General features: G+C 45.1%; 1 protein-coding gene across 2 annotated transcripts in view; it reads left to right on the top strand.

Annotated features, from left to right (window-relative positions):
- The window catches only part of gle1 (GLE1 RNA export mediator), a 59428-nt gene extending 45734 nt beyond the window's left edge, over positions 1-13694 (top strand). For both annotated transcript variants that reach the window (XM_070863696.1, XM_070863695.1), the window contains 2 exons: positions 8666-8729; positions 10410-13694. In XM_070863696.1, the coding sequence (XP_070719797.1) occupies positions 8666-8729; positions 10410-10478 (133 nt within the window). In that variant the 3' untranslated portion in view covers positions 10479-13694. The remainder of the gene's footprint in view (positions 1-8665; positions 8730-10409) is intronic.
- Positions 13695-14855: the final 1161 nt, after the last annotated feature.

Below are 14855 nucleotides of genomic sequence, written 5' to 3'. Positions count from 1 at the left end.
ATTCAACAGGCGAGATGATGCCCTCTCAACAGCCGGTCCAATTCGCTCTCGATCTTTTCCTGCATCACATACGACACCATACGGCTTTGTAGTGCACTGGCCTGGCGCCCGGGGTGATGTGTATCACTACTTTAGTGCCTTTGAAAGTCCCGACGCCAGGTTGGAATAGTGAATCAAATTGTTGTAGGACTTGTGAGCACGAACTTCGCTCCACAGATGACATTGCATGAACATCCCCCCCATTTCCAGTTCATCTCGGCTAACCAGCTCCTCCTCAACAGAGCGGGACCATTGCCCGGGACAATCCAGAGCAGCAGCCGATTCACTAACCCATTGTGTGTGACAGCCAACATTGCACTGCCTAGCACCGGAATGATTTCTTTAGTGTAAGTCTGTAATTGTGTCTCAGTCCGTGCTAATTTGGGTCTACTGGCTTTAAGTGGCCATGGCTTCTCAAATTGCTGAACGCCCATGAGTGACTGGCTGGCCCCAGTGTCCAGCTCCATGCGTACTGAGATACCATTTAATAAAACCCTCATCATCATTGGTGGCCTTTTGGTATATGAACTGTGAATATTTGCCACATGGACCCGCTGAACTTCAGCATCCATCGATTTTCCCCAAAAGTCATCCTACTTCAAAGAACCCTCTTCTGGTCCATCCGCGTCATATGTTAGTCTGGTTGCAGACTTCCTGCACATTCGAGCTAAGTGGTCGCTGAGATTGCAGCTCCTGCAGACAAACTGTTGAAATCTGCAAGATCTAGCTGAGTGTTTTCCCCAACACCTCCAGCATGAGCTTAAGTTTCCATTGTTGGGAACAAAGGGACTATGGCCAGGCATTCCGCGCTGACTGTCCCTTTGACTGCTCTTAAGTATCCTATTAGTGGGTGTCAATGGCCCCATCCCGGGCCGCATTGTCCACTGTGATGGCGTGAATGTCCGTTCAACCTGCCATTGTCTCTGTTGAAGTCCTACTCTGGGGACTATTGCTGCCTGGGGAGTGTCGGACTGCCCCTGCCTGCCTGCGGGGCTCTGAGTCGCATTGATGATGTTGACTCCCTGACCCATCGCCGCGTTAGAGGTAGAATTGCGCGCGTATATTATTTTCATCTCTTCCTCCCCCGCCATGAAAGTTTGAGCTAGCAACGCCACCGCTTCCAAGGTCAAATCCTTGGTCTCAGGAAAATTCCCGCATGACCGATGCCCTCGATAAAGAAGTCCCTTAGCATCTTCCCCCTGCAGGCGTCTGTGAATTTACAGAGGCTGGCCAAACGGCGGAGGTCTGCTACGAAGTCCGGTATGCTCTGTCCTTCACGACGTCGGTGGGTGTAGAATCTCTGTTGGGCCATATGTATGATACTCGCTGGTTTGAGGTGCTCCCCGATCAATTTGCTAAGTTCTTCAAAGGTTTTGTCCGCCGGCTTTTCGGGTGCTAGTAAGCCCTTCATGAGCGCATAAGTCTTTGGTCTGCAGCTGGTCAAAAGATGAGCCCTTCGCTTGTCGGCCGCTGCATCCCCCAGCCATTCTTTCGTAACGAAGCTTTGCTGATCAGCCATGGTCTTTTTGGGTGGCGGAGCAGGCTCGGGGGGCTGGATGGCCTACTCCTGTTCCTGGTTCTTATGTTCTTATGTTCTATGTACTAAACTATGGCAGGGCTCCCAAATGGCTTGCAGGGACAGTTACGGGCAAGGAAGGAAACAGGCTACTGGTAGTACAAATGGACAATGGCAAAACCTGCCGGAGGCATGTAGACCAAGTCAAAAGCAGATTTACCAACAACACTGCGGAGCCAGAGGCAGACTACAATGTGGAACTCGCACCACACCTGGTGGACAAACAGAGGGAACAACCTGAGGAAAGGGCAATCCCAACAGACAGCCCAGGCGAGTCAACAACAATCACACCAATCGAAACAGACAGCCCAGGCGAGATACCAGCAACCACACCAAAAGAAAAATAGACACCAAGGCAAACAACTGAACCACAACTCAGACGCTCCACGCGAGAGCGTAGACCACCTGAGAGACTGAACCTATAAAGACAATAAGACCTTGGGGGAGGGTGATGTCGTGTATCTTACATTATTATATATAACTGTATCCTAACATGCTATACATGACTGCAATAAGATATGACCTGTAACCACCAGCATACCTTACCACCAGGGGTGCACTTGCAAGAGACAGGTATATAAGGACAGGTCTCAGGCAAGTGCAGCATTCCAGAGCTGTGAAATAAAGGTGCAGGTCCAGAGTGACCTTGACTTCACTACATGCCTCATGTGAATCTGTACTGAGGGGACAGGACTTTACAAATGCGAATGCATCGGCCCGCATACTCACGTTAGCCGCCTATGACTACACAATTCGGCACAGACCGGGCACTGAAAACTGCGGTGATGCACTCAGCAGGCTCCCACTAGCCACCACTAAATGGGCAACTGGGCATGATGCTGAGATGGTCATTTCTGTTAAAGCTTTCGAAAGCGAAGGCTCACCCGTGACAGCCCATCAGATTAAAGTCTGGACAAATAAAGACCCGCTACTGTCTTTAGTTAAGAAATGTGTCCTGAATGGGGACTGGGCAGCCACGTAGGGGCATGCCCTGAGGAACTTGAACCATTTTCTGAATGGTGGCAGATTAGGAAAAGGGGAGGTGCAACGAGACCTGGGTGTCATGGTACATCAGTCATTGAAGGTTGGCATGCAGGTACAGTAGGCAATTAAGAAAGCAAAAGATCATGCTGGTCTTCATAGCGAGGGGATTTGAGTACAAGGGCAGGGAAGTGTTACTACAGTTGGACAGGGCCTTGGTTAGGCCACACCTGGAGTATTGTGTACAGTTTTGGTCTCCTAACTTGAGGAAGGACATTCTTGCTATTGAGGGATGGCGGGACTGACCTATCAAGAAAGACTGGATCAACTGGGCTTGTATTCACTGGAGTTCAGAAGAATGAGAGGGCATCTCATAGAAACATTTAAAATTCTGGCGGGTTTATTCAGGTTAGATGCAGGAAGAATGTTCCCAATGTTGGGGAAGTCTAGAACCAGGGGGTCACAGTCTAAGGATAAGGGGTAAGCCATTTCGGACCGAGATGAGGAGAAACTTCTTCACCCAGAGAGTGGTGAACCTGTGGAATTCTCTACCACAGAAAGTTGTTGAGGTCAATTCACTAAATATATTCAAAAAGGAGTTAGATGTAGTCCTTACTACTAGGGGGATCAAGGGGTATGGCGAGAAAGCAGGAATGGGATATTGAAGTTGCATGTTCAGCCATGAACTCATTGAATGGCGGTGCAGGCTCGAAGGGCCGAATGGCCTACTCCTGCACCTATTTTCTATGTTTCTATGTTTCTATGAAGCCTCTCGACAAAATCGTCCCAGTCTTCCCCAACACAGTACCGTTCCTCTGTGCTAGCGGTGGCCATTCTCGTGGGCCGTGAATTCCCGTTTCTCGTCGCCAATGTAATGTCCTTACTCTACAGTATGAAACCATATGAGGCACATTCTGGGGACAAGGTCACTCTGTGACCGTAACTCTTTATTCACAGGACTCCAAAGACGATGACCCTGTGTGGGATCTCCCTTTTTATACCCGTGTGATCAGGTAAGGAGTGCCTTCCACAAGTTCACCCCTTGTGGTCAAGGTGTGCATCTAGGTTGAGTGTATACAGTAATACAGTGTTGTTACATTGTGGTTACATACATGACAATTTCGAAGATGAGCAGGGGAGTTACCCCAGGTGTCCTAGACCAATGTTTATCCCTCAATCAACATCACAAAAATAGTTTATCTGGTCATTATCACATTGCTGTTTGTGGGAGCTTGCTGTGTGCAAGTTGGCTTCCGCGTTTCCCACATTACAACTGTGCCTGTGCTCCAAAAGTACTTCATTGGCGGTAAAGCGCTTTGAAACCTCCAGTGGTCGGGAATGGCGCTATAAAAATGTAAGTCTTTTTTTTTCTTTCTATTCGTGGGCCGTGTTTAAAGTGTTAAATCCAAGGAAGAGGCATATAAATTGGCCAGAAAAAGCAGCAAACCTGAGGACTGGGAGAAATTTAGAATTCAGCAGACGAGGACTAAGGGTTTAATTAGGAGGGGGAAAATAGAGTATGAGAATAAGCTTTCTGGGAACATAAAAACTGACTGCAAAAGCTTCTATAGATATGTGAAGAGAAAAAGATTAGTGAAGACAAATGTAGGTCCCTTGCAGTCAGAATCAAGGGAATTTATAATGGGGAACAAGGAAATGGCAGACCAATTGAACAAATATTTTGGTTCTGTCTTCACGAAGGAAGACACAAATAACCTCCCGAAAATACTAGGGGACCGAGGGTCTAGCGAGAAGGGGGAACTGAGGGAAATCCTTATTAGTCAGGAAATGGTGTTAGGGAAATTGCTGGGATTGAAGGCCGATAAATCCCCAGGGCCTGATAGTCTGCATCCCAGAATACTTAAGGAAGTGGCTCTAGAAATAGTAGATGCATTGGTGGTCATTTTTCAACATTCCATGGACTCTGGATCAGTTCCTATGGATTGGAGGGTAGCTAATGTAACCCCACTTTTTAAAAAAGGAGGGAGAAAGAAAACAGGGAATTATAGACTGGTTATCCTGTCATCAGTAGTGGGGAAAATGCTGGAATCTATTATTAAAGATGAAATAGCAGCGCATTTGGAAAGCAGTGACAGGATCGGTCCAAGTCAGCATGGATTTATGAAAAGGAAATCATGCTTGACAAATCTTCTAGAATTTTTTGAGGATGTAACTAGCAGAGTGGATAAGGGAGAACCAGTGGATGTGGTGTATTTGGACTTTCAAAAGGCTTTTAACAAGGTCCCACTCAAGAGATTAGTGTGAAAAATTAAGGCACATGGGACTGGGGGTAACGTATTGACGTGGATAGAGAACTGGTTGGCAGACAGGAAGCAGAGAGTGGGAATAAACGGGTCCTTTTCTGAATGGCAGACAGTGACTAGTGGGGTACCGCAAGCTTCAGTGCTGGGACCCCAGCTATTTACAATATATATTAATGATTTAGATGAGGAATTGAATATAATATCTCCAAGTTTGCAGATGACACTAAGCTGGGTGGTGGTGTGAGCTGTGAGGAGGATGCTAAGAGGCTGCAGGGTGACTTGGACAGGTTAGGTGAGTGGGCAAATGCATGGCAGATGCAGTATAATGTAGATAAGTGTGAGGTTATCCACTTTGGTGGCAAAAACAGGAAGGCAGATTATTATCTGAATGGTGACAGATTAGTAAAAGGGGAGGTACAACGAGACCTGGGTGTCTATGGTATGTCAGTCATTGAAAGTAGGCATGCAGGTACAGCAGGCAGTTAAGAAAGCAAATAGCATGTTGGCCTTCATAGCGAGACGATTTGAGTATATGAAGGTCTTGTTGCAGTTGTACAGGGTCTTGGTGAGACCACACCTTGAGTATTATGTGCAGTTTTGGTCTCCTAATCTGAGGAAGGACATTCTTGCTATTGAGGGAGTGCAGCGAAGGTCCACCAGACTGATTGCCAGGATGGCAGGACTGACATATGAAGAAAGACTGGATCGACTAGGCTTATATTCACTGGAATTTAGAAGAATGAGGGGATCTCATAGAAGCATATAAAATTATGACAGGATTGGACAGGTTAGATGCAGGAAGTCCAGAACCAGGGGTCACATTCGAAGGATAAGGGGTAAGCCCTATAGGACCGAGATGAGGAGAAACTTTTTCACCCAGAGAATTGTGAACTTGTGGAATTCTCTACCACAGAAAGTTGTTGAGTCCAGTTCGTTGGATATATTCAAAAGGGAGTTAGATGTGGCCCTTGCGGCTAAAGGGATCAGGGAGTATGGAGAGAAGGCAGGAGTGGGGTACTGAAGTTGCATGATCAGCCATGATCATATTGAATGGTGGTGCAGGCTCGAAGGGCCGAATGGCCTGCTCCTGCATCTATTTTCTATGTTAAGCCCATGTTTCCTATACGTCTTGAGTTACTGATACAAAGAAAAAGAAAGAACTTGCATTTCTATAACGCCTTTCACCATCTCAAGATGCCCCAAAGTGATTTGCAGCCAATTAAATAATATATATTTTTAAATGTAGTTACTGTCGGAAGCACAGCAGCCATTTTGTGCACTGCAAGCTCCTTCAAACAGCATTGTGATGATGAGCAGATAATCTGTTTTTTGTTATGTTGATTGAGGGATAAATATTGACGAGGACACTGGGGAGAACTCCCCTGTTATTCTTCGAATTGGTGCCTTGGGATCTTTCACGTCCACCCGAGAGAGCAGGCGGGGCCTCGGTTTATCGTCTCATCAGCCATACGTCACGTCTGACAACACAGCGCTCCCTCAGTCCTGCACGGAGTGTGTCTGCCTGGATTCTGTATTGGAGTGCGGCTTGAATCCACAACCTTCTGTGTCAGAGGTGAGAGAGCAACCCACTGAGCCACGGCTGACAAATAGTGCCGTGGGTCCTTTTGAGATTTCTCCCACTGTTTTGCCAACCTTCCTCCCTGAATCAGGACCAAAAAAATCAGATTAACTGGTCATTCATCCCATTGTTGTTTGTGAAATCTTGCTGTTTGTGAAATGGCTGCAGCATTTGCCTACAAAAGTCACTGCACTTTAAAGTAATTAATTGTATGTGAACTACTTTCAGCGTTTAGAAATGTGATAAGGCACTATATAAATACACATATATAGATATATAAAAAGTCTTTTTATATAAAATTACGTTTTAAAACTCACTGTCAGCTATGACTCAGTGGGTAGCACCCTTACCTCTGAGTCAGAAGATTATGAGTTCAAATCCCACTCCAGAAACTTGAGCACATAAATCTAGACTGACACTATTTTGAAGAAGAGCAGGGGTGTTATCCCCGGTGTCCTGGGCCAATATTTATCCCTCAATCAACATAACAAAAACAGATGATCTGGTCATTATCACATTGCTGTTTGTGGGAGTTTGCTGTGTGCAGGATGGCCGCCATGTTTCCTACATTACAACAGTGACTACACGCTAAAAGTTCTTCACTGGCTGTAAAGTGCTTTGAGACGTCCGGTGGTCATGAAAGGCGCTATAGAAATGCAAGTCTTTCTTTCTAAATCCCCTTTCCCCCCTCCCTATCCCAACAACATTCTCATCTTGGCGCAAGTTGTTGACCTGTACTGGCGCAGCTCTAAATCTGTTGATGCGTGCCAACGTTGCAAAGCTGATTTTCATCCTCATTAGAAGTTCCTCACAGTATCAGCAATGGCTCAGTGGATAGCGCTCTCTCGCCTCTGAGTCGGAAGGTTGTGGGTTCAAGTCCCAATCCAGAGTCTTAAGCACAAAAAATCTAGGCTGACATTCCAGTGCAGTACTGAGGGATGAGATGTTATACTGAGGCCCCGTCTGCCCTTTCAGGTGGATTTAAAAGATCCCACGGTCATTATTTTGTTCTCCGCCCCCCCCCCACCCCAGTGTCTTGGGCCAATATTTATCTCTCAGCCAACGTCATTAAAACAGATTATCTGGTCATTCTCACAGTGCTGTTTGTGGGAGCTTGCTATGCGCAAATTGGCTGTTGTGTGTCCTCCATTACAACAGTGACTACACTCCAAAAGTACTTTGGTTGTGAAGCGCTTTGGGACGTCCTGTGGCCGTAAAAGGCGCTATAGAAATGCAAGTCTTTTTCCTTATGTTGGCTAAGCACCTCCTCAGGCTGTGCAATGCAATAATCAGTTGCTCCAACTAATTATTGGCCAGCCTTAAAACTTTCAACATAGCAGTTTAATTTTCTGCAGTCACAAATTTTCTGCAGTCCAAGAAGTCAGTGTTGTTGTTTGTACAATTCAGTTCCTTTTTATCACAGCTATTTACAAAATATACTTTAGTCTGTGCATACGCAAGTATAATAAATAGAAGAACACACACATGCACATAAGAAATAGGAACAGGAGTAGGCCATTCGGCCCCTTGAGCCTGCTCCGCCATTCAATAAGATCATGGCTGATCTGATCTTTGACCTCAACTCCACTTTCCTGTCTGTTCCCCAGAACCCTCAACTCCCCTGTAGCTCAAAAATCTTTCCAACTCTGTCTTGGATATATTCAATGACCCAGCCTCCACATCTCTCTGGAGTAGGGAATTCCAAAGTTTCACGACCTCTGAGAGAAGAAATTCCCCCTCATCTCTTGTCTTAAATGGGCGATCCTTTTATTCTGAAACTAGGCCCCCTAATTCTAGATTTCTCCCCCACGAGGGGAAACATCCTCTCGGCACTAACCCTGACCAGCCCCCTCCGAATCTTAAATGAATCAACATAACAAAAACAAATGATCTGGTCATTGTCACATAGCTGTTTGTGGGAGCTTGCTGTGCGCAAGTTGGCTGCCCCGTTTCCCACATTACAACAGTGACTACATTCCAAAAGTCCTTCATTGGCTGTAAAGCACTTTGAGACGTTCGGTGATCGTGAAAGGCGCTATATAAATGCATGTCTGTCTGTTTCAATAAGATCACTTCTTCTAACCTCCATTGAGCACAGGCTCAACCTTTCCTCATAAGACAACCCCTTCATCTCCGGAATCAACCTCGTGAACCTTCTCTGAACTGCCTGTATCTGTATATTTTTTTTTTTTAAAGTGTTGGGTTGACATCTTACTTTTTCTGCAGGATTGAAGCGGTTACGGGTGTCGGGCAGGTGGGGGCTGTGATCCGGCTACGCCAGTTCCTGGAGGTAAAACATCGCTCACTCTGTACGATTCATTGCTTCAATCTCAGCTCCCAGTGACTTCAGACAGCAGAAACCCACCTCCATTCAGAATGTGTCCATATAACAGAACCATGCTCACACCAGACATCGATTCTAACATAAGTCCATAAGAAATAGGAGCAGGAGTAGGCCATTCGGCCCCTTGAGCCTGCTCCGCCATTTAATAAAATCATGGCTCATCTGATCTTGGCCTCGGCTCCACTTCCCTGCCCGCTCCCCATAACCCTTTACTCCCTTATCGCTCTACAATCTGTCTATCTCCACCTACCTTAAATATATTCAAAGACCCAGCCTTCACCGCTCTCTGGGGTAGAGAATTCCATAGATTTACAACCCTCAGAGAAGAAATTTCTCCTCATCTCAGTTTTAAATGAGCGGCCCCTTATTCTAAGACTATGTCCCCTCGTTCTAGATTTCCCCAATGAGTGGAAATATCCTCTCTGCATCCACCTTGTTGAGCCCCCTCATTATCTTACAAGTTTCAATAAGATCACCTCTCATTCTTCTGAACTCCAATGAGTATAGTCCCAATCTACTCAACCTATCCTTATTCTCTGAGTGAACTTGCCACAATAGGACTATAACAACAACGTGCATTCATATAACGCCTTTTCACATAGTAAAACATCCCAAGACGCTTCACAGGAGCAATATCAAATAGAATTTAAAGGGGGGAGGGACTTTATATAGAATCGTAGAATGATGCAGCACAGGAAGAGGCCATTCGGCCCATCGTGTCTATGCTGAATCTTTGAAAGCTATCCAATCATTCCCAGTCCCTTGCTTTTTCCCCATAGCCCTGCAAATATGATCTTTTGATAAGATTGACTTAAATGTTGACTGACTTTATAAATCGCTGTTGGGCCTCAGCTGGAGTCTTGTGTCTAATTCTGGGCACCACACTTTAGGAAGGATGTCAAGGCCTTGGAGAGGGTGCACAGGAGATGTACTAGAATGGTAGCAGGGATGAAAGACTTCAGTTATGTGGAGAGACTAGAGAAGCTGGGATTGTTCTCCTTGGAGCAGAGATGGTTAAAGGGAGATTTAATCGGTGTTCAAAATTATGAAGGGTTTTACTAGAGTAAATAAGGAGATACTGTTGCTACTGGGAGGAGGGTCAGTAACCGGAGGGGACAGATTTAAGATAATTGGAAAAAAAGCCAGGGGGTGAGATGAGAATTTTTTTTTAACCCGCAGCCAGTTGTTGTAATTTGGAATGCACTGCCTGAAAGGACAGTGGAAGCAGCTTCAGTAATAACTTTCAAAAGGGAATTGAATATATTCTTGAAAAGGAAAAAACATTGCTGGGCTGTGGGGAAAGAGGGGAGCAGAACTAACCTGGCAGCTCTTTCAAAGAGCCAACACAGGCACAATGGGCTGAATGGCCTGCTGTGGTAAGAGATTCTAATTTTAAAAAAAAGTCTTCCTGCAACGTAGGCGTTGATCGCAGGGCTAACTTTCATTGCCCATTCCTAACTGCCCTCGAGGAGGTGGTGGTGAGCCGCTGCCTTGAACCGCTGCAGTCCGTGTGGTGAAGGTGCTCCCACAGTGCGGTTTAGAGATGGAGTTCCAGGATTGTGACCCAGCGACTATGAAGGAACCTTGACATTTATTTTGATTTCTCCCCTCTTCCTGTTGTTGCAGAAATGCTTGAAGCATAAAGATATTCCTCTACCGAGGGGCTACCTACATCCTGCCTTCTGGAGATCGTGAACAGTCCGAAGGGACTGGATCAAGAAGCCAAGGGAACCCGAGCTGCTCCAGACTAAATCACTTTCTATTATAATTTTATATATTAACATTAAAAATAATGTTTAACTGGAGTGGGAATGTTGGATTCATTGGACGATTTTAACCTCATTTAGTTATTTGGCTATTCTGTATCGATTTTAAGCTGTGCACTCTGTCCTTGGTGCCGACGATGTCTTGGTGCTGTATTAAAATAGTTATGTAATCCTCTAAACTACTGCGGGGGTAAGGGGGGTGATTAACAGTATTTGGGATGCTGTGTATCTGAATTGACCTGTTATGTTTTGGGTGTTTTGAACGTTTAGATTTATTATAGAACGCTATGTGGAACTGATCTTGTGACTATCATGACATGAAGTAATTGACGTCCACTTGAATTATGAATTGCATCCACCGCGATAGGATGAAAGGATCGATACAGAAGTAGCTATTTTGTGAGAATTTTATCGGATTGGTGGGGGGGGAACCATTTGTGGTGCTGTACCTATTAACTTTTAAGAGATTATGGCATCTTGCGCGTGTTCTTTTATTGTACATTAATGGGCCAACTTGTGAATTGTAAAAATAATTTACCTGTTCTGGGTTTTAGTGAAGACTCTGTGTTCCTTTTTTTTCCCATTGCTTTGTCGCTTTTACTTTTGAAGGCGAGATTTGTTCTTTTTAAAGTATTGTTTCCTCCCAATTTTTGGGGAGGTTTCCACAAGCCATGCACCATGACCAGCCGGGAGGACTGCCAGACAATATGCTCCCAATCTTCTTCTAGTACCCCTCCTCATAAGAAGGAGAATCGTGAATACAGTACAGCCGTTTGATTATTTACCCCCCCCCCCTTTTCTCCACTGAGGAGTATCCAGTACCTGTTTGGTGCCATGTTCGAGATAGAGAACTCAGCAGGTTGTGGCCGAGATAGGGAACTCAGCAGATGGAGGATTGCAGGGTTTATTTCTTCCCCCAACCCCTAGCTATCTTTTCCAGTGAGGGAAAGCGCATATTCTTTGCACAGTGCCATCTCAAACAGCAGAGCTGAGAATGGGAATAAGGTTATGAAGTTGTGTTATGCCACTTCCCCGGGCATAACATGATGGAGCATCAGTCTACAGCTCACTGGGCCCTTTTATTTAAAAAAAAAAAATTACATAGTAATTACAACACAGGAACAGACCATTTGGCCCAGCAGGTCCATGCCAGTGTTTATGCTCACATTAATCTACTTCATCTCACCCTATCAGCATATCCCTCTATTCCTTTCTCCCTCATGTGTTTATCCAGCTTCCCCTTAAATGCATCTATGCTATTTGCCTCAACCACTCCCTGTGGTAGCGAGTTCCACATCCTCACCACTTTCTGGGTAAAGAGATTTCTCATGAATTCCCTTTTGGATTTATTAATGACTATCTTATATTTATGGCCCCCAGTTTTGGACTACCCCACTAGTGGAACCATCTTCTCTGCGTCTACCCTATTGAACCCCTTCATAATTTTAAAGACTTATATCAGGTCTGCCCTCAGCCTTCTCTCTTCCAGAGAAAACACGATCAGACATCTCTTTATCTAAAACAAATTTGAAGATTTTCGATACTGTTCATTTTATTTTTAAAAAAATGGTTTGAATAGAAAGAGGAAACCAAGAGATTAAGTGGATTTACAGAGACTGGAACACGAGTCTGATGAATTGCTTTATTTGTAATAGAGAATATTTTTGTGACAGACTTCTCGAGAGAAAAGAAATGCTATTTGTAAACCAATGTTGAATAAGCTGTCCGGGGCCCTTGAGAGCTGTGAGTGAAAACCTTGACCAAGTTGTGACAAGTGTTTATTTCCAAGTGCTGCATTTTGTTAATTGGGGGGATTGGGTGGGAGTGGAGAACAACCTGTTCAAGAAGAGATAATTGCATTTGTTTCACGAATGGACTGTTCTAACCCAGCGGCAGAAATCTAGGTGCAGTTATAGCTGACCGTGGCCAGCGACAGTGACTGAGATTTGCTGATTTAAGCTGCTTCTGCACCAGGAGTACTGGAGCAGTGAAAAGAAAGACTTATTTGCATTTCTATAGCGCCTTTCACGGCCACTGGACGTCCCGAAGCACTTTACAGCTAATGAAGTACTTTTGAAGTGTAATCACTGTTGTCATGAGGGAAACGCGGCAGCCAATTTGCACACAGCCAGCTCCCACAAACAGAAAGATTTGAATTTATATAGCGCCTTTCATGACCACCGGATGTCTCAAAGTGCTTTATAGCCAATGAAGTATTTTTGAAGTGTAGTCACTGTTGTAATGTAGGAAACGCGGCAGCCAATTTGCGCACAAGCCAGCTCCCACACACAGCAATGTGATAATGACCAGATCATCTGTTTTTTTTTAGTGATATTGATTGAGGGATAAATATTGGCCCAGGACAATGGCCTAAAGCATAGGGGTTGGGAGATGCGGGCAGATCAGGTCAATAGCCGAACATCACAATTTTAACCCCCGAGACCACAGGGAGGGAAAGTGATGGGAAATCCACCAGTAATTTATGAATGTTTAATTCTCGGGCATATGTCGTCTCGCTCGACCATGAAAAGAATGCCATTTGCAGTGCTGTAGTGAAATTTTATCAGCATTTTCTGTGAAGGAAGTTTGTGTTGAATGCTTCAAAAAAGGAAACCTGGTGTTTTATGTAAACTTTCCTAAATGTGATGGGGTGACGTAAGGAACTGTTGACTTGTGTACATCTTTATTGACTATTTCAATGCACTGAATTCAATGTGAGCTGACGGGTAATGGACTTTGCCTTTCTGTAAGTCAGCTCACCTGTCCCTCGCCCCCACCCTGTTCACTGACCAGGGAAGGTCCCAGGTTGAATCCCTGGACAGATCTGGGGGGCAGAAGTGTGGGACACTACAATCGACCTGGGCCTTCCTGGGCTCGAGGGAGAAGAAGCAATCAGCCCAGTTTCCTGCTAATCACTACTTATAGACTGCTGCTGTAAAGTACATGTGTCTGTGTGTGGCGAGTAACTCCGGTAACTGCAAGTGGACGTTTATGTGACCTCCTCCATTTGAAACGTGTATCGAGTTCAGCAGTGAAATGACTAAATTCCATTGAACGATTTTTTTCAACGTATTCCGAGATGTTACAAAAATCTGTTATTTTAAGTGGAATAAAACATGTGCAAAGCGGCCTGGCACTACACGTATCGTATGTACTCTGTTTTCATTTGTATCACAGAATTGGCTGGTTATGACACTGTTCAGTTGCTGTAAAAGATTTGGAACAAACCAAGCCGTGATTGAAAGGTTGTACCAAGCAAGTTATTTGCTTTTTAAAAAATTCATTCATGGGATGTGGGCGTCGCCTGCAAGGCTGGCATTTATTGCCCATCCCTAACTGCCTTCAAGAAGGTGGTGGTGGCTTGCTAGGCAATTTCAGAGGGCAATTAAGAGTCAACCACATTGCTGTGGTTGTCACACACACAGGCCAGACTGGGTGGTTTTCCTTCCGTAAAGGACACTAGTGAGCCAGATCGGTTTTTAACGACAATCTGGTAGTTTCATGGTCACCATTACTGACGGTAGCTTTTTATTTAATTGAATGAATTTAAATTCCCCCCCCCAGCTGCCGTGGTGGGATTTGAACTTGTGACTCTGGATCACTGGATTACTAGTCCAGTAACATAACCACTGTGCCACTGTACCCCTGGTCAAGGATTCAAAAGTTGTTAATATTCCATTGCGGGATTCCTGGTATTTTGGTTGTAATGCAAGTTCCCCCGGTTGCTCAGTTGTCAGGGGCGATGTGTAGCCAAACCGTAGAGAACTGGAAGTTTCCAGGTTCAATTCCCCATTCTTTGCTGAGTTAGCTGATCTGAGCCCTCCCCGTCCCAAATATTCATCCTCTAGAACTAATGGTATTCGCAGATGAAGAAAATAATTCTAGGTTGCGAGTACAGAAGAACATAAGAATTAGGAGCGTGAGTCGGCCATTCAGTCTCTCGAGCCTGCTCCGCCATTCAAGAAGATCATGGCCGATCTTTACCTCAACTCCACTTTCCTGCACTATTCCCTTAATATCCAAAAATCTATCCATCTCTGTCTTGAATATATTCAACGACTGAGCCTCCACAGCCCTCTGGGGTAGAGAATTCCAAAGATTCACTACCCTGAGTGAAGAAGTTTCTTCTCATCTCAGTTCTAAATGGCCGACCCCTTATTCTGAGGCTGTGACCCCTGTCACCTCTCATTCTTCTAAATTCTATAGAAGGTAGACCTAGTCTACTCAATCTCTCCTCCTAGGACAACCCCCCCACCCCCCCCCAAATCCCAGGAATCAGTCTGGTGAACCTTTGTTGCACTCCTTC

This window comes from Pristiophorus japonicus, chromosome 20 (assembly GCF_044704955.1).
Source record: "Pristiophorus japonicus isolate sPriJap1 chromosome 20, sPriJap1.hap1, whole genome shotgun sequence".
In the NCBI taxonomy this organism is placed as follows: Eukaryota; Metazoa; Chordata; class Chondrichthyes; family Pristiophoridae; genus Pristiophorus; species Pristiophorus japonicus.
This window is presented reverse-complemented; position numbering and strand designations above follow the sequence as displayed.